General features: G+C 38.5%; 1 protein-coding gene across 3 annotated transcripts in view; it reads left to right on the forward strand.

Moving 5' to 3' along the window:
- YLPM1 (YLP motif containing 1) overlaps positions 1–9,098 on the forward strand; it is a 35,786-nt gene extending 26,688 nt beyond the window's left edge. For 2 of the 3 annotated variants that reach the window (XM_059474693.1, XM_059474694.1), the window contains exons 18-21: positions 1,571–1,622; positions 6,408–6,538; positions 7,967–8,146; positions 8,498–9,098. In XM_059474693.1, coding sequence (XP_059330676.1) covers positions 1,571–1,622; positions 6,408–6,538; positions 7,967–8,113 — 330 coding nt within the window. In that variant the 3' untranslated portion in view covers positions 8,114–8,146; positions 8,498–9,098. Of the gene's footprint in view, positions 1–1,570; positions 1,623–6,407; positions 6,539–7,966; positions 8,147–8,497 lie in introns of those variants that run through there. The other variant, XR_009418640.1, reaches the window with a different exon arrangement.
- Positions 9,099–22,304: the final 13,206 nt, after the last annotated feature.

Here is a 22,304-nt window from a genome sequence, read left to right on the forward strand (position 1 = left end):
ATAAAGTCTGAATCTTTGCTTATCCTATTTGAGGACCAGGATATTGTATAGATTCAGCACACAATAGGCCATTTCACACCATCAAAGTCACTCTTCTTGCTATTATCAACTCCCATAGGATTGTTTGTAGCATTCAGACAATTCCTGCTTTTCTGTGCTTGATGATATGAATTATTGATACATTTAACTTAGTGTTCTCACCAGTGTTTCCCACATCACTTTATTTAATGCAGGCTTTTAGCTGTGGTGTAAACTCTTTGAGCAAGCTTTAAAGTGCAACTTGATTTAAATGTATAAACATATGTATATACATGAAGTTTATTTATTTGTTACAAGAAAACATTGCAGCACAAACTGTTCTGGTTTGCATTAATTACAGATTTGATTAAAACCAAGAAAATCCAGAGATCTGATAACCTCAAGTCACTGATATATGTTTGATAGAAAAAGGTCATTCAAGGATTTTTTAAGGGCATTGCTGAATATAATCAAATGCAGTGTGGCTCTCTGGAATTTACTGCAATACACGAATTTGGTAACACATAGTATTAACAAATACACATATATTTTTACCACAGTGGAAGCAACCAATAAATAAAGCAAGAAAGAAGTTAGTGTAATGAAACTGGTTTGTGGATTGTTTGTTTTCTTCTTGAAATCTTCTAGAGTAGTTCTTTTCCCTCTCTATTAAAAAATATTCTAAAAAATAATTAAATTCTCTCGGAGGGCTTCCATTCACTACCTTGAGCTTTTTTATGTGGTTGCAGAGGAACATAAGTACTTTTATACCTAAACTGAACAGCTGAAATGAGGGTTGCTTAGTAACAATTTATTTGTCAAAGAATATAAAAAGAAAATACAACAAGAGGCTAACTTAAATAAATACCTTTTTGCCAAATTCATTTTCATTATGCTCATTTACAAAGAATAAACTGGCTAAAGATCATTACACATGGTGACATTATTTGTAGGACAAAATTGTTTTATAAGAATCATTGCACTAAGAGTACCATTTTAAAATTAAAAGTAATACTTAAATCCTAGTGACTCAGCAGATTCTCTCATTTAAACAAAAAAAAATTGTTTAATTGTGGATTAACCACTCATACATTAATTTAGTATGTCCCTTCAAAAGGAGTAAGTGAAGCTTGTGTGTACTAAATCTGGGAATGCGTTCATAAAAACTTACGGTAACTTTTTCATTTGTGTTTGTAAAGCTTTGAATATTCTTTATGCCTGAAAGTTGTGTGACTTTGCCACCTGGAATAATACAATACAGTAACTGCACACTTTTGTGTGCCTTTGCTGTCTGTCAGACTCATTCTGGAGTTCTGTGTTTGCAGAGGGCAGCACTCATGTAATGATTTGCAAGGGCTACTGAAATCACTGAATGGCAAGTGGATGCAGAAGTTCTGAAATACCAAGTAATTGGTCTCCATCTGATAATGGGAATTGTGCCTTACAAAAAGAAATACCTTGAACTCCCGTTGTAATGCTGTTTCCAGTTCAAAAGTGATATGCATGTGTGTCTCTCTCTAATCCTCCGAGCTTCTTTCTGTGTATGATTTAGGGTTACATTCCGAAAAGCAAATGGGAGATGGACACTTCTGAGGCAAAGCTAGGTGGGTATTTATTTTTTCCTGTTTCTTATAGTTGGTATCTAATGATGTTTGCAAGACTTGAATTTTTGTTTTTACTGTGCCTCCTCGCAAAGACAAATAAATGCGTTGATTTCATACATGTGTCTGAAACTGCAAAAGTGTCTGTACAGAACAGGAATTCATCTTCTGCCAGAGGCAGGAGACTTTACTACTTTCTAATCATCACTGTTTTATATATTCATTAATTGTTGTTCCATCTGGTCAAGGAAAGTATTTTGTCTTCAAATTTGAAAAAAACAGTATTTATATTCTTCATCTTTCTGTGTTTATTATTTTTATATAAGCAACAATCAACTCATATCGCACTGTACTTTTTCATATTGCATACCTTTTTTCCTAAGTGTCATCAGTAACTTCTTGCATTCTTGGAGACATGCCTCATAGCTGAACTGTATTGAAGATGCTTCTCACTTTTCAAAATTCATGTCTGTGAGGACAAAGTAGTGGCATGCTTGGTAGTTGGTTCTGAATTATTAGGTGTCAGTACATCTTTTCAGCATCTTAGGCATTGAAAAGTTTAAAGTTCATTATGCTTTGCAGTTCCAGGAGAGCAATAGAATTCTTCTTAGTAGTATGTAAAATGGACTTTCCAGGAGCATAAGGGCACAATTTTTGCTGTACTTTTTTGTTCTCATAGTGCTGATATTAGGATCCTGTCAAAGTCAAAAGCAACTTTCAGGCAGAAATGCATGCACCACAGCTATGGTGAAAGGATTATTCATGGAAAGGGATTTCTGGTCATTATGATCAGTTTTGTTATGGGGTTTTTTTTACTGAACAGTATAAGTTCTAAATGAAGGTTTTATCTAGGCAGTCTGCTCAGAACTGCTGTTTTTGTGTCATGTCCCTGAGAAGTCACAAATAGCTAATGGGACACATATTTCTTAACATTTTGTGGTTTGCTTCTTCATGTGTGGTACAGCCCTGTACATAACTTTCCAATAGCCAAAATCACAACTGCACTATAGAAATAGAGTTAGGAGGTCTGGTTTGCATAAAGCAGCCTTTCACCTTTTGCTGTTAAGGACTTAGCTACACCATCTCTTCTCCTGCTGTGCTCTCTTTTAAGTCATAGAAATAGTTGTGGATTATATCGATGATGTGGCACCTGCAGTACAAGCAGAGGCACCTTGTACTCTATGGTTTTGGCATACCAAGCAGCTAGGCAGCTAGACAATTAAGGTAGGATTGGTCTGTATTTTTGTTATAAGCAGTGATTTGTTTAATAATGTACAATTATTTCTGAAATTCATGCTAAGAACTGTGTTCTTTCCTTCCGTAATGAAAACTTCATCATGTAAAAAACAGGATTTTTACATAGTTTCCACTTAAATGTAAAATGGGGAGCAAGCAGCAGGGTCACTTTTATACTGAAGTAAGTTACGTGCAAGGCTGTTGAAATAATCCTTTAACATACAAACTTCATTAACAAACTGGATGTTAGCATACTGCAAGACAGATCCAGGTGCTGAGAAGGGCTTTCTATTAAATCCACATTTACAATTTTACTTTTATAACTACTCTTTAGATTCGGTTTCATATATATGTAAGTCTATAGATTAAAAATAAATTCTGACAGAACTTAGGTTTTAAAAAAGCCAGGCATTCCTATGTAAAAAATACAGTTTCTTTGGAAAATTACTCTGCCAGGACAGTGAACATTTAGCTTAAGGTGTACATTAGAAGCACTTGTAGTCTGTGAGTAAGAGTTACTATATTTAGTAAACAATAAGGCTTCATTGTAGATGATCAATTATAATTATTTCTGGAAAGGCATGTAAGCTGTGGTGTGCATTAGTTACTGCAAGACTGAGTTATTTCCTGGGAGCTGGCCATTAGGTTTATTTCTTTAGTCCCAGAGGGTGAACATTTGCAGAATGACGTAAGTGCAGACTCCAAAAATGATGCTCTGAGTCTTGTTTTCCTTTTTTGTTTTCTTTTTGAGTAGATGTTGTTTACATCTAGTAAGAGCACAGTAAGATCTTGCTGATTGTAATAAACCTCAGAAAATGTCTGAAAAGTTTTGAGTTCTGACTGCAAACAGTGACTTGGGACAATTGCGAAACATATGACCCAGAGCTCTTGCTTTAGCACAGACTTACTTTATTCTTATATTCCTCTTGGGTATGTGTGTGATTTATCCTTTCCTATATGCTGTGCACAGCCACAATTTCATTCTGAAAGTCTATTCATGGGTCTTCTCAGTGCATAGTGCACAAAGGTTCTTTTATTGAAATTTAAAGTAATGGGCTCTAATTTTAAAAATTTGACTGTAGTGTTTAGTGCAATACTCTGTTTCAAGGTGTGGCTTAGTGGCAAGTTCTACAAACTTTCAGGAATGGAGAAATGGGCTCTGGTGTACCTGAGACTTTGATACCGTTGTAAAATTTGCTTTGGAATACAAATGGGATTCTACATAAAACTTTGTGACTTTTGTGTAAGAAGGGCAAAATTTAACTGATTGATTTATTTAGGTTTTGAAGGAGCTAATTAAATTAGTTGCTTTCAGATGTTACTTTAAAAATTTTACAGGTGAGTTTTTAAGTTTCGCAGGTTTTCAGAAATGCTTCTGCTTTGTTGTTTTTAAACATGAAATGATAAAATGATGTTCAGTAGTTTAACACTAAGTAATCATCAGCCATAAATAATCACAAGCACCAGTGTTACAAAATGACACCTTGTCTCATTTTCAGAAAAGAACATTCTGAAATAATCCTTTGTGGCAGGTTTTTGACATTTGTGTAGTATCTGCTGCATGACACATGTACCTTGAACTGCAATAGTATGGATGGAAGCAGACCTCTCTGGAAAAGCAATCCAGCTTCAAACATGGAAGGACATAACTTTTTAAAATAAATCCTGTGTAGCAGTAACAAAAAGGGACAGAGAGGAACTGCATATTCAGAACAGCTTCTGAGCTCTCTACTGACATTTGGGCATTACACATTTCTTGGCAATGTTTTCAGTTGTTTGATGTGCAGCAGGGAGTGGGAGACTTAACTTACTTTCACATTGGTAATGAGCTGAGCTTGCATCATAGCTTCCTTCCAACAGGAATATGTCTGTCTACAGGTACTTGCCAACAGAGAACTCCTACATTTTCACTTTTTCATGTTCCTAAATGCTCCTCAATGAGTTTGTTCATCTCCTCTTCAATGTTATTTTTTTCTGGAAAATGCTTAATGCCACAAATGATCTACACTGATTGAATGTAGCTGGAGTAATAGAGGAATATTGTATAAATAAATTTTGTCTTCTAGAGGGAGTGTCACCTTTCTATGGAGATTGAGCATCAAATTTGGCAGATTTAACTTAGAGCAAAAGAAGAACCTTAACTAAATGATGTAATAGATACAAATATTCCAAACATTTTTCTTAAATGTTGGCTATTTTAAGAAGTAGGGGGATTATAATGTTTTTTTAGAAGAAGTTCTGTATCTGTTCCAGTGAAATGGGGCAGAGGTGGAGTCTTTAAAAGGTTTTGAGGTATGTGAGGGAGAAATAACTTTATGGACTTTAAATTATACTAGCATGTCTACAGTACCATTGCCTCACATTATCTCCATTGTTACTCTTCTCTCTCCCATATTAAGTAAAAAACTCATCTCTGAACTGAGTTTCTTTAAGTACATACCTTTGAATATCATCTTCTGCTATCCAGAAAATAATGCTGCCTTGTATCTGGTCTATTTCTGAGGCCTTTTGTGGGTGAATTTAATTACAACAGTGACTTTTGAAACAGTATTTCTAACATCACTGGTAATGGTTTAATGAATGTAATTGCCAAGCTTAGTGTTCCTTCTACACATACTTGAATTGTTGGCTTATAAATTGGTAGTTTACATGGACAGAAGTAACAGAATTTCCTTTGACTTGTAGAGCCGGTTTTCCTTTTCATGCTTTGTTGTTCATAATCTTACAATGAATGTTTCATCTCCTTTCCAAAGACAGTTTGCCACATAATTTCAAGAAGGTGTTGTTTTCTTTACTGAGAATAAGTGTCTAAAGTGGAACAAAATTTTAGAACCTAGGAACGGAATTGTTTCTCCTCATGTATCGGTTCAATAAGAAAAAGAAGAAAAAGAGGACTGTTGGACAAATGTACTGTTCAAATATTCATGACTGACCTCTTACACCATTAAAGAAAAGATTCTGAGATATTTTTCTCCCAGTCCTGGAAGACTTTTTAAGTGGTTTGCCTTATGGGGAGAGAAAAAGAAAGGGGAGAATCAGGCTTTTCAAGGAGCGTTTTGTTTAGCAGAAACAGTATCTCAAAAACTTGACTTTGATGCATTAAGTTATATAATTGCCACTTGTTCCCTGAAACTGCATGTATGCCATGTATGACACAGTATTGATCCCCAAATTTGGGAAAAAATGCTACAGCTTTAGTATTGTGTTCAAATACAGAAAGATGGATCTGTGGTTCCCAGCTATTGTTGGCTGTATTGTACCTGTAAGGGCAGACTCCATGTAGATCCGGAAGAGCAAACCTTTTCTCCCTCATATAGAAAACAACACTGGGTGTTATTGCCACACAGTTAACATGAAAGATCAATAAAACTTGAAAACTGTGTTGAGTCTTCTTTAGTTTATTTCAACTCTCATCATTACACCTGTCAAGACAAGCTGGATGTACAAATTCTGCTGCTCATTCTTTTGAAAACTTTTCCACTCTTGTCTTGTTTGTGTGAATAATAGAAAAAATAATCTCCCTTAACGCTGAGGCTCTGTGTTTGTTCTCAGACAAGCTGGACGGATTGCGGACTGGCGCTAAAAGAAAACGTGACTGGGAAGCAATTGCCAGCAGAATAGAAGATTATCTGCAGCTTCCAGATGACTATGATACACGTGCTTCTGAACCTGGAAAGAAAAGGGTAATAAATTTTCAAATGACTTACTGTCTGTATATAACCCTTTAATGGTCTCTGTGAAAGAGAACTTATATCAAGTCATTCATTGTCTGTGAATATGGGAATTTCATTGACTCCCTTTTCATTTTGCTGTTCCATTAGATTCTGTAAGAAATTATGCCTGCAAGTAGGGTCTTCCAGAGGTAAACATATTAGTTATAACAGAGCTAGGAATTGTAGATAATACAGTTTAACTATGGGTGACATGATCTGAATACCAAGTGCTGCATGTTTAAATTCTGTTATGAAAAAAGGGGAAAAATCATAGAGGGAGATGACATAGAGATGTAATAGAAGGAGGTAATGTGGTTTTTTTTTCTTCTCTGTAAAATAGAAAGGCCAGCTTTTGCCACTAGCAGTAATTTGAATTAGCTATCAGTGTTTGGGTATTGATTTGCTCTGTAATGTCAAATAGAAAACTGGTAGTACTGGATAGCATGTCTGAGAGAAATGGAGGTACTTAAGGCACTAGCAGAGGAGATGATGGTGGAAGAAAACTGACATTGCTTATCAGCAGGAATGTCCGGGGAAATCCAGGTAGATTGAGGATAGGGAGGTGCTGGCAGATAATTGATAAGGCTACGTTTCCCAGTAACACAGAGGCCTGAGTGAGACTAATCAGTGTGCAGAGAAGAGCTTTTCACTTACTGTTTTTCATTGTCCTGCAATGGTGTGTTTCAGCTGAGTTTCTGGCCTGGAGCGTTTCTCCATTGCACCTCTTCCTCCCTCCTTCCTGTTGCTCCCTCCCATTGGTGTCTTGTTTTGGGAGTGTCACTGTGTATGTTAAACAGGATAAATTAAAGGGATCTGCATTGCCACGAAGAGGTGCAGTGCAGATAAGGAGATGTAAAGATGGGGAAATAACATACGTATGAAAAAGTTACTTAGTGTAAAGAAATAGTGGAAAATTTTAAATAGAAATATATCATGAAAGCTAGAGAAGAAAACTCCATTCATTTATTCATTGCTGACTTGCTCTTTAACACTGTCTTTCTGTAGTTTCATAGTCATCTTCTAGATGTTTCCATTGTGCAATTGAAAGACAGATTTTCCATAAAAATAAAACAGTAAATGAGTCTTGGATAATTCTTCCTGCAGAAAGTGTTGCTTTGAACAGAGAAATAATTGTAGTAGTTACACTTCAACTCTCAGAGCTATAGCACTGAAATGGAAAAAGCTTATCATCTATACCTTTTGTCTGCTCCGTAGAACACCTGGTCCATTCAGTTAAAAATAATTTCCCTCTTTACCTATCAGAAAAAAATAATACTTACCTGTTCTAAGGAAAATTAGTAGAAATTAGCATTCTTATATTCTTACTTGCAGTGGAAAGCCTAGATTCATATCAGGATTTCTTGGAAGATTATTGTACTGATAGGATGTTCTCCATAGGTGCGATGGGCAGATCTAGAAGAAAAAAAAGATGCTGACAGGAAAAGGGCCATCGGTTTTGTTGTTGGACAGACTGACTGGGAGAAGATAACAGATGAAAGTGGTCACCTTGCCGAGAGAGCCCTCAACCGCACCAAGTATATCTGAAAAAGTGGTTAAGTGGATTTTCGTGCCTTTGAGGTAAATATTCATCTTCCATTGTTCCATCAATGTTAGTAGCCTTGCTGTTTTTCAAGAGTTGAGGCTGAGTTCTCCCAGACAAGGTTATTTGATTTGGAACTTTGTATAGTAGGTGTCAGCTGTGCCTGTGTTGACATGCACCCTTCTGTACATCACCTGACAATAAAGGGGGAAGGATTATCAGCTCTCAGATCTCCCAGCCTTATTACAGGAAGCTTGTGGTTCCATTTAGAGTAGTTTAGCTGTGTGCCTATTAGTCCTGTTGAGTTCAGATGTTGCTTATTATATCTTAATTCTAACCATGTTAATTGCTGGTTTACATGACATAACAAACTTTTCCTTTCTTTACAGGCCATTTTCTCTGCGGAGAAGTGAACCAAGGTGTCATGAGCATCTTGCATGGGTCATGTCACTCCCACCTTCACAGTTTTTCTTTGTTACTTTAATTTCAGCAATTTTCTTGAGATACTGGCAGATAACTGGCACTGCCCTCAAAAAACTCAATGAATCCCACTACTCCTAAGTGAGAGAGAAAGTTTACTTCTTAATATTTTTGAAGGGGAGGGAGGGAGGGGGAGGGTCAGTAGTTTTAGCTGCTCTTTGTGGGATAAAGTGGAAGGATTAGACAGATGTTACCTCCACTGTACCATCACAGAATGTTTATCACCTTTGCTCTGTGGATGTTCTCGTTTTATACTGTATGTACCTTGTAGCTTATTGTATTAGGAAGCAGAACAATAAATTTCACTATAAACTCAGTGTTCTTGGTGGACCATGTAGTATGGTTTTTGTTTGACATTTTGAATGTGGTCTGTGTTCACATGTTAGTGCTCAGAACCATACTTACCTGGAAGACATACTGTGCTGATACTCTGGAATGTGTCCTGTCTTCTAGGTTTTTCACCTGCTCTTTTCTCATAGACAGATCCATTAAGACCCCAGGTCTTGCTGGCCTTTAGGAGTTCATGTTCCTGGAAAGCAGGAATATCATTATGTTTGGATCCTAGTTTCTCAGTTATGTCAAATTTTCGTTACTACGTGAGTATGAATTCTCTTGGGTGGTTATGTAATGTTCAAGGTAGCAGTGTATGAAAAACTTGTCTTTAATGCTCAATATGAAAACAGGTACTATAGAGTTTTCTGAGGGGCAGCCTAGAAAATTTGTTTTGGTCTTCTTATGTCTTTTATTCAACACTAATCCCTATCAGTGTATTTAATTCCATTCATAAGTCTACTGAGTCATAGAGATACATCATTAAAAGAAGTGACAAAGACCAGAAGTTGTACCCTTCTTTACCTTTGATAAATGTGTTAAGCTTGATGAAAAAAAAGATGAGTGAATAACAGTCCACACTACTAAAAGTGGTACAGATTCTTCATAGATGCTGGGATATCACTTCTGCAGAGCATTGAGTTTGCTGATGAAAACTTTCTTATGTCCTCACAGGTTTCAAAGCAAATGCTTTGCATTTACGATGTCATATCAGGAAGTATGTTTAAATTTGAAAATAATTGCTGTTTTAATATTGAATTGAATTTTCCTCCTGATCTTTCTGAGGAAAGAAAATGAAGTCCTGAATTTTCCTTCTCTGTTGTGTGATTACATTGTGCTTTGCATCTAGGTTGGTAAATCAGCTTGTTCTGGTGTGATGGTGTAGTTTAGGTTGTTAAAGGAGAGCATGGTTGTAATAGATGGGTTTGTTTACCATTCTAATGTTTTGGTTTATTGGCTGCTTCTCAGCCTTCTCTGTGGTGCATGATTAAAAGTTCTTCAGAAAACAAGGGGAATAGCTGAACTTGTATTATGCCCCGAATATGTTTAATACAAGAAAATTGAGCTCCCTGAATGCAGCATTTTTAAAATAGAAGGTATTAAATGTACATCTTCTGCATACACTTACTTTACATAGCATATATGCTTCTAAAATGTTGCTCAGTAAGTACTCTTTGAATTGTGACGGAGAATTGTTGGCAAAAGAAAACTAATAGCTAACAAGAAATGAGTACTGTGTATTGCTGTGGAAATCAGGTGAGCTTCACTTTGGAGAAGTTACTCTCAGGTATGTGTAAAATGGATTTCAGTCTATACTCAGTTTTTCATAACAAAACTGAAGTTCTCATGGCACACCATGAGTTGATGCTGCTTCTTGACTCTTAAGAACTGATAGTGATTTTGCCTATATTTTTGGTAATACAACTGTACCCAGATCCTTTTCTAACATTTTTCTTTTCAGACTAAAGAGTACTTCTGGAGCATTCAAATGGATAGTGTCTGTCAGAAGTTATAATGTTTTACTGGTTTTACAAATTTTTATATTATTTTAGCAGATAATACTGAGAGGTTATGTCATGCTGTTTATTCTGTGGTGCATGTAGAACTAAAGAAAAATGAGCAGAGAATATTCATAAAATTATATTTTACTCTGATAAGAACTGGCAGAAAATATATCAGTCTTGAAGTTTAAAGCAAAATTCACTTATGAAAACATACCATTGTAGACTGTTGTCGGACTGTTTGACCAGAAAAGTCTGAAAGGCTTGGGTTTTGTTGTTTTCCTGAAGTTCAGTTGTTTTCCTCTTCTTTAGTACAAAAATATCAATGTATCCATAATCTTTGCCATTTGTTTCAGTTGGTTTGAATGCTTAGCAGACCACTCTTCAACTTCTTGATGGGAAGTGGCTCTGAAAGAAAATAACTTACGCCAGAACTACAACCTATAGCAGATTCTACATACTCCAGACATTCAGTGACTGAAGAAAACAAGCAAAAAGGAAAAATTCATCATTGATGCTGGCAGAATTGAGAATAGCTAGCTAATCCCTTGCTTGGCTTCTAACCAGAGTTTGGTAATTAGTGATTTTGCTTTTGTCTGGGAAGTCCTTAAGTACAGAATACATTGTCCTGATCCTGATTTAGCTCTTACTCTTATGCTTGCTGAAATTGTCAGTAGAACCCTTCACAGCACTGAGCAGAATGAATTTCAGCTTTCATTGGTATCTAAATAGGAAGATATGCATCTAGCACTCTCATGTAATGATCAATCTTTGACCATGCATGCAATTGTGCTAACTCTAAGTTGAGCTGTTTCTGTGCATCATATTGAAAAATTCAGCTCTGAAAAAAATATCAGCTACTGCAGAATGGAGTTGCTACCTTCTCAGCAAAGTTGACTGTTAAAACAGTATTTTCTGTGAATTATAGTTTCTTATGACACTTCAGGTTTTTTTCAAGTCAGTTTGCTTTTTTAATATTGAAGCTACCCTGTCTCATGAGATAAGTACATGTGGTTTTTTGCAAGGGAATGTGCAACATGCTGTGCTATGTGAATAGAGCACAGTTGTCATCCTCAGTCTCCTTGTGTTTTACTGTAGGATTGCTTTTTAAGTGTTATGGTCTGATTATGGTAAGAAAGAGTAAAATAATAGCTGAGAGTATCAGGTCAGTTCTAGAAATTTGCTTTTTTGTTTTCCTTGAATTTTTACATCAACAAAGATAAATAACTTACTTTGCATTATTAGTTCTGAGTCTTTTGAAGGGAAGAATTGGTATTGGTACAAGTTAGTTTTACTTTTCACACATCAAGTTGAGTTTGGCATTTTTTGGACTTTGCTTCAATCATCTTTGTTAACCCTGTCCATTAGTTTTTCCTTGCCTGTCTGTTGATACATAGAATACATCACTGCTCTTTTCTCTTTGTAAGGCGTTGTTTTAAATATTTTCAGAAGCCTTTTAATCTCTGAGCAACTGTTCAGGTAACCATGGGGATACTGAGAAGATTTCAGTAGAATCTTTTCTGAAAGGATTGAATCGGAAAAATAGAGTTGTGACATTACACTGAAGCAAATATGAACCTATCCCCAAAAAGCCCATGTCTAATGCAGTTGAATAGTTAAAAATTATCATAGAACTGTAAGTTGCAAGTCACATTAGAAAGTGTGATTCCTACAGAAGTATAGTCTGTTGGTAGTGTGCTTTCAAATGAGAGAGAAGAGCATGACCTCACCAGCCAAAATCAGTTTTTCCCAGTTTGAGATTTCAACATCATCAGGACACTTTGAGAATCCTTTTTAAAGGAATAAAGTAATTCTGCTTGTGGGACACCTTGCTGTCATCTAAACAAATTTATTATTACCAGAAGAAAAAATATTTTGTTCATTTATATAAATGCAGCTGTCATGGTGAATCATTTTTTGAGCCCTTAGGAGACAATTTCCCTTAGCAGACTGTGCCATCTCATGTTGTTGCCACCCATGCAATACTGGACAGACCTTGGGATTTGAAGAAATGTAGTTGAGCTGGGTTTGGAAGCAAAAGATGCTTTTTTGCTATGAAGTTCACGCTGTCTCTGGCAGCATGCAGCTAGGTAGCTGTGAGCTGACTGAACTGAAGGCATGGAACTCTCCTAGGAGTATTGTAATTCAGCATTCAAGGACTGGAAAGGAGAAACAGTACTGCGTTTTCTTTGCTTATGGAATGTTTGCATGGCATGCATCCTCAGGAAGCTAAATAATAATAGATACATGGTTTCTTTCTGTTATGTCTCTCTTCCTGTTTATTGTTTCCCAGATAACTTCTGGAAAATGAGTTCTAAATTCTGATCTTAGGTCCACTGACAATTTGTGATCAAACTGCAGCAGGACAGCTTGCATACTATGAGGTAAAATTTGAGGAGCAGAGGTGGCCATCTCACTTGAGATCTGTGCACTTGCAGCATCAGCTATTCTTAAACTGTGGTTATACTTAGTTTTCTTGTCATAAGAGAAATGAGAAGACAAAGAACAAAAGTTTCATAGAATTTAAAATATGAATGGCACATTTCTGGTTTTGAGCCTCTAGGACAATCATCTTTATTCTCTTGTAAAACTTAAATCAGAATTGTTTTCTCTTCTGTTCATCTATTTCTACATGCGTGAGTCAGAATCCTTCAACAAACTAAAGGACTGTTTACTCCAAGGAACACTTACTATTTCTGCTCAGGATTAATCACTTACTTCTTCATTATGAAACTGCTTTGTTTTATTCTTACCTCTGGAGTGTTCCAGCAACTGCGATTTCTCTTCCAAATTTGCATGGTACTGAATCTGTAGCCTGGAGCCTTACGTCTTCCTCTTGAATGTAAATTGGAAAATTAGTAACAACAATATTCCATTCAGGTAAATTATCACCTTCTAGCTGATTAATACTCTTTGGAAGAAGAATGTATTTTTATTCACAATTTTGCTTAAATCAGGTAAGCTGAAGTACTGTTACCAAACAAAGGCACAGCAAGTTAGTGCAAATGGAGAGGCAAAAGTGTTTTGAAGTTGCTTATATTTTCTATTCTGTGTCAGGTTTCTTGACAGAAGGCTCTAGTCTCTTTGAATTGTAGGATTTAGTATTTCAATATGCAAAACCAAAGATGTAAAGTTGTCTTGGTGAAAATGTCACAGTTTCATTTTTTCCTAAGATTTTTCTACCTCATGGAACTCTTGGATTGAATCTTTTTGCGGGGGGAGACCTCTCCCTACAGCTTGTCTCTGGAGTGTCTGTCAGTCAAGTGTTTCTCTATATTGTTTCCCTTGTATGTGTGTACAGGGACAACTTTTGTTTCCATAGCTGGTCAATGTACACCTGTATGAATGGATGTTCAGCTTTACACCAGAAATTCCTCATGCTATGCTTTAGGAGGGCATCTGAACTGTCTGCTGGGACCAGTATATTCCTATATGAAGTTACTGTTTGAACAGTTAGTACTCTTAAAAATACCTGAAGACTGCAAGGTTGTCATCATCAATTCCTGTGATGTTGCTGTCTTTGGAGAGAAATTATAACTGCAGTGGTCCTTGGGGGGGGGAAACCAAACCCAAAGAAGGAAAAAGAGTTCATGTACTTTTACTCTAATTATCAGAGCTGGAATCTGTCTTGTGTGGGTAGAATGTGCTAGCAGCTCCACTGTCTGAGATGTCTGATTTAGCTACTGGCTGCATATATGTTTATGGAGGAGAATCTTAAATTAATCCCTGCCATTTTTTTGCCTACAGGTCAAGAGTATAGTTGAGCAAGCAGATTTAGAAAGCAGTTTGTCTTGAAGAAGCTTTTGAAGGGTTACATGTAAACTGAAACATTACCAAAGGAAAGAAAAAAGTCTTTGAAATCTAAAATGTTTTGTGTTTAAATCTTGTAAGATGTTAATTCTCTGGGATTAGCACAGGAAGGGAACAGAGCAGCAAGTCTTCCATGTCAGAGTGTAAATAGCCTTTAATTGCAGAAACTCTAAATATTTCTATTGAAAATTACTTCAGTGGTGACATACACTGTATGTGGATGACAAGATATCTTAAACAGCAGTTCAGGGTTGGTTTTTTTTTCTGTTTTGGTCAGTTTGATGCAAATAGTAATAAAAGTTTTATTTGACTGCTGTTACTGACCCATGTACAAGCCTTTGTATGTATGTGGCTTCTGGTTTTTTGAGAAGACTATATCACTGTTTGAAGGCCAGAAAACCTTGCAGACAAACACCCACATTGTTTCAATGTATTCATCTGTGGATGCTCAAAACTTGTGCAAGTAATGAGTCTTTACTGCTATGCTTTGAGGTCCTATTTCCCTTGAACTACAGTTGCCTAATTCTTTTGTTTGAAGGCGTGGACGGATCAACTAGTCTGATACCAGATCTCCTCAATTAGTCACCCAGAAATCAAGATTTTTCAGGTAATGACAATCAGATGGCACTAAAGCATTGAATTCATGTTAGGATTAAATCGGGGGAAAAAAACATGCTATGATTACAGAATAATTTGATTTTTCTGGTTTCATATTGCCTGATACAGTTATAAACCAGTAACTTCTACTTCATGAAGGAAAGGCTACTTTTCTATGAAAAAAAAAATCAGTGATTAACATTGTACTACTGTGTAGAGTACCTCTTGCAGGTCACAGTCAAGATTTTGTGCTTCATTGAACCTGCTGAGTATAAACATGGAACAAGATCTTTCTTCTGCTATAATAAGAGGCATCAAAATTGAACGGTCGTATATATCCTCCTAAAAACCTTTACAAAGCTTGACTTCTAATGGAAAATGGATTTTAACTTTCTAATACCTGCTTTTGGAGTGTTAAGTCTTTAAATATATTGTAGTAAGAAATAATGCTTCTGAAGCCTTCCAGAGTTTCTTATTGCATCTTTTGTGGGTTTTGGTTTTGGATTTTTTCTTCTTGGTGTGAAGAAAAATAAGGATAAATATCCAAGCCAAAACACCAAGGATACTTCTTGTAGAAGAACCTGCTAACTTTTCTCTGCTAAGAAGACTCAGAACTTCAGCTGGATCCAGAGGCACTACGGAGATCTGTCACAATGGAACAAACTTGCAGCTGTAATGCCAGCTGTTCAAATAGGTTTGCACAATGTGCAGTATGAGTGCTGCACAGTTTGCAGGAGGTGCTTTACAGTTAGGGAGGAACATGAATATTCTTTTCCAAGAAGTTGGCAATCTACATGTTGCTTTATTAAGAATATAACTATTTGTATCTCCTTTCCCTTCTCTCAATAGCCAGAGAAAGTCTGCTGTAAGGCTGAAGGGATGGCCCTGAAGTTAACTTGGGCATAAACAGCCTCATTTTTACTCCAAAGCCTACCTGTGGTAGTCTTGTTGCAGTGTATGTGGTTCAAATGTAGCTTGAGAAGAATATTCAGATGCCTTTAAAGCAATTATTTTACTGATGTTTTGGATCTCCCTCTTCCATTTTGCATTTGGGGGAATGCTCCATCTTCATGCAGGATGGTGGATGAGTGTCTTGTCATTTGGAATTGTGTGGGATGTGGATTCATGTGCTGAGGCATGCCCAATGTCTGAAGGCATGCTATGGTCAAGTGTATTGATAACATAACTGTGTGCTCAGTCTTATCAGTGCAGAAATCAGTTGTCATGGCAGGACACTTTCCCAGTGCTACAGCTGTGTTTAAATATCTTATTGGGGAAAAACAGACATTGGAGAGGCATCTGCACAAAACCTTCCTCCCTGTTAATTCTCAGTGCTCCTTTATTTGTAACAGGATTTAGAGCTATCACATGTAGATCTTTCCCAGGTAGGACCGGATTTTTTGGAACGCCATACTTACCTTGTCATTACTTCATTACTTCTACAGATTTCTGTTTTACACCTGCATGATATCTGAGTTACATCAACAGTGCTTGCATTTCTCTATCCTCTCTACCTTCTTCTCCCCCAGATTTCTTAATTATTATTTCCTAAGTCTGAGAATCCTTCCTCGGCTTTAGCTTTCAGTGTGCTAGAGATGTTATGTTTTGGGTGTGGACTTGCAATTCTATGGTTTATTTCCCGTGGAAAAAGTCACTGAATGGTTGCAAACATATTCAATAATAGACTGAATTCCATTCAATAATAGACTGAATAAAGACAATTGAACTGGCACAAAAGGCTTATAGGAGCCGCTTTGACAAATGGTGAGCTGTTTTGTGAACTGCTGAAGCAGCAAGATCTTTGGATCATGACTATGTCTCAGGGATGATGCAAGGCACAGTAAACTTTTCTAAGAGGGCCTTTGGGGCACTACATATTGCTTTCAGGAGATGTCAGTGCAATGCTCCCAAAGAACACCTCCCACACTGGTTCCAGCATCGTTTACAATAAGAAGCTGCTCTGCAAAGGACTACTACTGCCACTATTTGCCAGAGAACAGCCTCTGCAGAAAAAAGCAGTTGGATGGCCCTGAGGTGGATGGTTGGCTGTGGCTGACATAACAGGCCACACAGTAATATTAAGAGAGGTAAGATCTTGTATTGATAACTGTGGTTACTGACTGAGGCCTTCATACTCGTTATTTGTCAAGTTAGAGTATTCCCACGTAAGTGTTGGCCTGTGATTCATGACACAGTGAAGAGCTAAACTAGCTTTTCATTGGCAATAAATTTGGAGGCAAATCATCACCAAAGGTGATGTGGTGTTTGGAGTGTATCAATACCACTAGATACCAGGGAATGGGATAGTCATTGGTGTTGCTGAGGGTGTAAAGGAAAGAAATTGCTTGTTTTTCTTCCTTGACATACCCAAAGCAGTTTTACAGAAACAGCCTTACAGGAGCTCAAGAGAAAGATGATTCTGTAGTTTTGTCTTAGCTACTCAAGAGTTCACACAACAACAATTTGTTCTGCACCAAACAGATGCTCTGTGCCACTGCAATCTTCTCCAGTGTGGCTTGTCAAGTAACACCAATCCAAAGGTAATTCCTCCTAGCATGAGGTGGCCCTTTCTAAAAAATGACGTGCAGTCATCTTTATGAGTAAGCCCAGGACCTGCAAGGATTTTGTTTCCCTGGTCAGTATGACTATTCAAATGCAGAAAACATTGCCAGCAGCATCCTGGTTACACTGCAGTTTGGAAGATGCTTACACAAGCAAGTCATACAGTGTTAATGGACATGTCTCCAGTTGCATGCTGACACATGGGTGAGTATAGTATTGTCACTCCTGTACATTTCAATAAATAATCAAAGCTACATGAAGTTTTTGAAGCAGAACATTTCTCACCAGATCACACACTCCCTCCTTGGCCTGGTCCGCTACAACTTCATTACAGCCAAGAACTGTGCCATGAATGCTGTCACTGACAAGACCATTACTAAGATGATGTTTCTTACTTCCTGATGCTTCCAGTTCCTGTAAGAATTGCCCTGGTCTTTTGGATAACATTGCTTACTAGAAGTTTAGTCAGAAATGGAGGTGATTGCTGTGAAGCTCGGGGGTTAGATAGCTGCAGAATAAGTGGTTTGTTTGAAGTCAAATAAAAAATGTTTTGTTTGAAGTCACAGAGCAGTGGAGCTCTGACAGCAGCGGTGACTCTGGGTGCTACACTGGAGCTTGTGCTTTCCCAAGAGGTTATTTGAAGAGCACTGCCAAGTAAAAAGCACCTGGTGTTCTGTGCTCAGAAGGAAATGCCTTTTTATGGGCACAGCCTTCCAACAAACTGAAGATCTGTGGGCTCACAGCTGCAGCCTCGGACATTGGGAAACATGAACAGGTGATAGTTCAGCTTTATAATGATTGTGCAAGAGGGGCAAGCACTCTGGGTTTGAAAAACACCATTTTACAGCACTACCTCTTTGTAACTGTAGGTACTATCCCTAAAGCATTTTATCTAAAACGAACCTTTGTAATTGTTCTTATTTCAACACAGGTTGCAATGCCAATAATAGGGATTCAGTACATGCAGAGATCTATAGGGCTGGCCTCACTTTTCCCTTGAGCATGAATTCTTTGTGGCTTTTATTATTCTCTTTATGGTTAATTTTCTTAATAATCTGGAAACTAGACATAAAAAACAATTACTTAAGTTGTGGTATATTCTGTGTTTGCTCTCTGAGAACCAAATGAGGAGAGGTTTTCTATTGAGATGTATAGATACATGTTTATATGTGTACATGTTAGGTATTTTTTAAATAATGCAAAGTATTTTTTGTCATTTCTTTGTGTAAAGCTGTGGGTGACACCAATGTGCTTTGGGAAATCCAGTAAAATATCTTCCTTGAAGTGTCATGGTTTTTTTCTTCCATTTGTAGTTTTCATATACTCACCTTTTCACTTCACCACTTAGTTTTAGCTGGTTATTTTCTATGATTGTAGTAAGATTAAAAGATTGAGCTGTTGGGTACAGACTGGCACATTTTAAAATTATCCTTTTAAATCTAGTAAAACAACTAATCTGAAGGCAATAAACACCAGGAGGGAAGCTGCCACTTCAGTTCATGCTAGTTGGACTTTATGCTGTGTCATTAAGAGTTGCTTAGTAGGTCATCTGTAGTGCCTGTTTTACTGGATTAGCAAAAACAAGAACAGTGTTTAACCCCTGTACATAAAGTGAAAATTACCCTTTAAACTTTTGATTAAAAGCCTAGTGCCAAATAACATGACTAAATTTGGAAAGCCTGTAGAAATATTGCAGAAGATGATGACAGGTGGGATTGCTTGCTGTAAAGATGCTAAAAGCTATCTAAAGGAAAGAAAAACAGAAATTTTCTCAAATTTTAGGTTTAATGTTTTTATGTTACCGGAAAAAGGAAAATGTTGAACATGAGACTTCACCTGCCACTCAGAGCCAGTATCATTAGATAAGAAGGAATTAGTATATGAATATGAACTTTGTCCTCACAAGTGTTGAGTGCTGACTTAAATCTGCTTTTTCTTCAGATCTGTGCACAGCTCTCCCTGTTTTACTTGAATAGCCATTCTCAATCCTTCTCTACCAGGCCTGCTTTTAAAAACTAATTTCTTGGTTTGGTGTATATGTATGCATGGACATGTGTGCTTTTTCTCTCGCAGCCTGTCTGTCCTCTTCTCCCACCCCAGCCACCCCCCTCCAAGACAAGCACCAGCCTGTGGGGTTTGGGTGGTGGAGATAGCTTCCAGCAGAGGCTGGCTGTGCTCACTCCTTTGTGTGCCCTTGATCAGAGTATCTCCCTCAAAAGCCCCTGGGTTACAGGATGGCCTCCCTGTCACGGTGTCAAGCCTGTGGTGTCATGTCTGGGCAAAGCTCCGATCTCCGTTCTCCAGCATCCTCATCTCTCCACCTGAGCTGCTACAGCAGGCTGGTGAGCCAGGGCAGCCATGGCTGTGTGGCTCCTTTCCCGCTGGCAAAACAGGGCTTTCATTGAGTAAATCAAGAGAGAACAGCTCACCTGGCTGCTGCTCTGCAGTGGTGCCTGGCAGAGCCCCAGTTCACGTGTCCTGGTCCGTGGTTCAAGTCATACATTATTTCTTGGTGTGCAAAAGGAAAAAGCTTTTGCTATCAGCTAGACATACCAGTCTGGCCTGAGTGACCCACAGCCTGTTTTATTCTCAAGACTGCTCTCCACAGTCTCTCTATGCATTGCTTCACCTACTCCCCAGGCGGTGCTTGGTCTGCAGCACAGGCAGCACTGTGCTCAAGAGGCAGAGGAAGGGCTGTCTTCTCCAGTGAAAAGTCACATCTCTCAAATGTGGTAATTGTACACTGGATTAATCTGTCCTTCCAGTGCTTATAATGGGACAGCAAATACCAAGTTTTCATGAACATGGGCCACTGCTCACTAAGGGATACTTTTGTGGAGAGCTGCCCTGATGTCAAATAAGAATCTAAGATGCATGTTCGAGGGAAGGACCCTTTCACAAACATTTTTTGAGCTGGGGCTGGTTCAGTCACTGTAGACAGGTGCAAGTCATTAAATAAAATAAATGAAAAAACAGATATATTTTATTGTCAATTTCCCCCAAACTATTTTGGCATACAGGGCAAACACTCAGTAGGAACTTCTTCAAGCTCTAATTAGCTACACATGAGTAATAAGGGCTCTTATAGTAGGTATTAACATAGAGGAGTACATAAGGGCTCTCAGGCCCTTGCCAGCTTAGTCAGTGTGGTCACACCTCCCTCTTTCAGCAGCCATAGCCTGGAGGCAGAAATCAGTGATTTTAAATATTTAGCAGCCTTTGCTGCTGTATAGCTGTGTGGACTCTGTGTGCTGTTATGGATGGGCTGGGAATGCAATTGGAAATGTTAAAGGATAGCCCTGAGGAACTGTTCCCAGAGGAGATAGTTATGAGTGCCTGTGGGCTTTCTGCATGTACCACAGAAATTCGGATAGAGGGAAGGAAAGGATTTTTTTATTTAAAGATGAAACTCAGCCGTAGTGACTGCACTACCCAAATTACTTCCTTGGCTAATTAGTGGGAAATGGTGAAGCAAGAGCCCAGCCAAGCCTGGGACTCATGACCATAGTCTCTGTGTGGGCAGCAGCTCTCCCTTCTCCCCTCAGCCCTCCAAGCAGACTCACTTTTTCAAAGTAGGACTCTCTCTGTGGTGGCACCCATTAGGCTTTGTTTGAAAACTAGCTTCTATGTCTTGGGTACAACTAGAACATAAATGATGTTTCACAGCATACCCTGCACAGCACAGGTAGTGAAACCTTCATTTCATGGAAGCATAGAATATGCTGAGTTGGAAAGGTCTCATCAGGATCATCCAATTCAACTCCCCTCTCTGCACAGGACACCCCAAGAGTTACACCATGTGTCTGAGAGCATTGTTCAAATAATTCTTGAACTCTGTCAAGCCTGGGGCTGTGACCTCTTCCCTGGGGAGTCTGTGTCAGTTTCCAACCACCCCCCGGGCTAAAACACCTTTTCCTGATATCTAACCTAAACTGACTCAGCCTCATGCCATTTCCTCCAGTCCTGTCACTGGTCACCAGAGAGAAGAAATCTGGTGAGCAGTGCCTGCCCCTCTGCTTCACCTTCTGAGGATGGTGGAGACACACAGCCAGGCTTACCCCATCCCAGGTGCAGAGTCCAGCACTTGCCCTTGTTCAGCTTCTTACAATTGGTGCCCATCTGTCCGATTTGTTGAGGTCTCTCTGCAGGACCTCTCTGCCCTCAAGGGAGTTAACATTGGCAAACTTAGTATTCTGAGTATTCCTTTGATCCTGAGTCATTGAGATGTTGAAGAGAACTGGAGCCCTGCAGAACCCCACCAGTAGCTGGACAGTGTTGGAATTCATTCCCTGTTTCCCTCACTCTTCAGGCTCCATTGCCCCTAGAGTAACTCCAGCTTTCCCCACCTCCCAGCAGAGGTACTGCCTTCTCCATATCAGCACTTTGTGACTTAGGTAGGAGGGAAGGCAGTGTGAGCTCCTTCTTTCTCAGCTGCCTGCTGCTCTCCCAGGCTCTCATAGGAGCACAAGGCTTTTTGATTCAGCTCACTCAGCTTCAGCAGCAGAGCTGTGTCTGTCTGAGTGCAACCCCCTTGCTTCCAAACAGACAAGTGGCCCTGGAGGAGGCAGCTGCACTCCAGGCTCCCCAGGCAGGATCTCTACTTGCGGGAGGACCACAGGGTGACAAAAAGGTGGGCAGATTCTACCTCTGCACCTCTGACACTTCTGTGGTCTCTGTCGCACTTGGCTGAAGGTAGACAGAGGTTAAAAAGCTGCCAAAGAAGATGCCAGCCAATGGCTCAAGTGGCCTGTAATCTTGAGTCCTTTGCAGTCTCTCTAGCCATGCTGGGGGCCTTTTGTTTTGTTTTCTGGGAGTTTGTTTTGGTTTTGTTGTTGTTGTTTTGGGGGGGATGTTGTGGAGGTTTTTTGTTTGTCTATTTTGGGGTTTCTTGGGGTTTTTTTTAACATCTTTGTGG

The sequence above is a fragment of the Ammospiza nelsoni genome, chromosome 6 (genome assembly GCF_027579445.1).
Source record: "Ammospiza nelsoni isolate bAmmNel1 chromosome 6, bAmmNel1.pri, whole genome shotgun sequence".
Lineage (NCBI taxonomy): Eukaryota > Metazoa > Chordata > Aves > Passeriformes > Passerellidae > Ammospiza > Ammospiza nelsoni.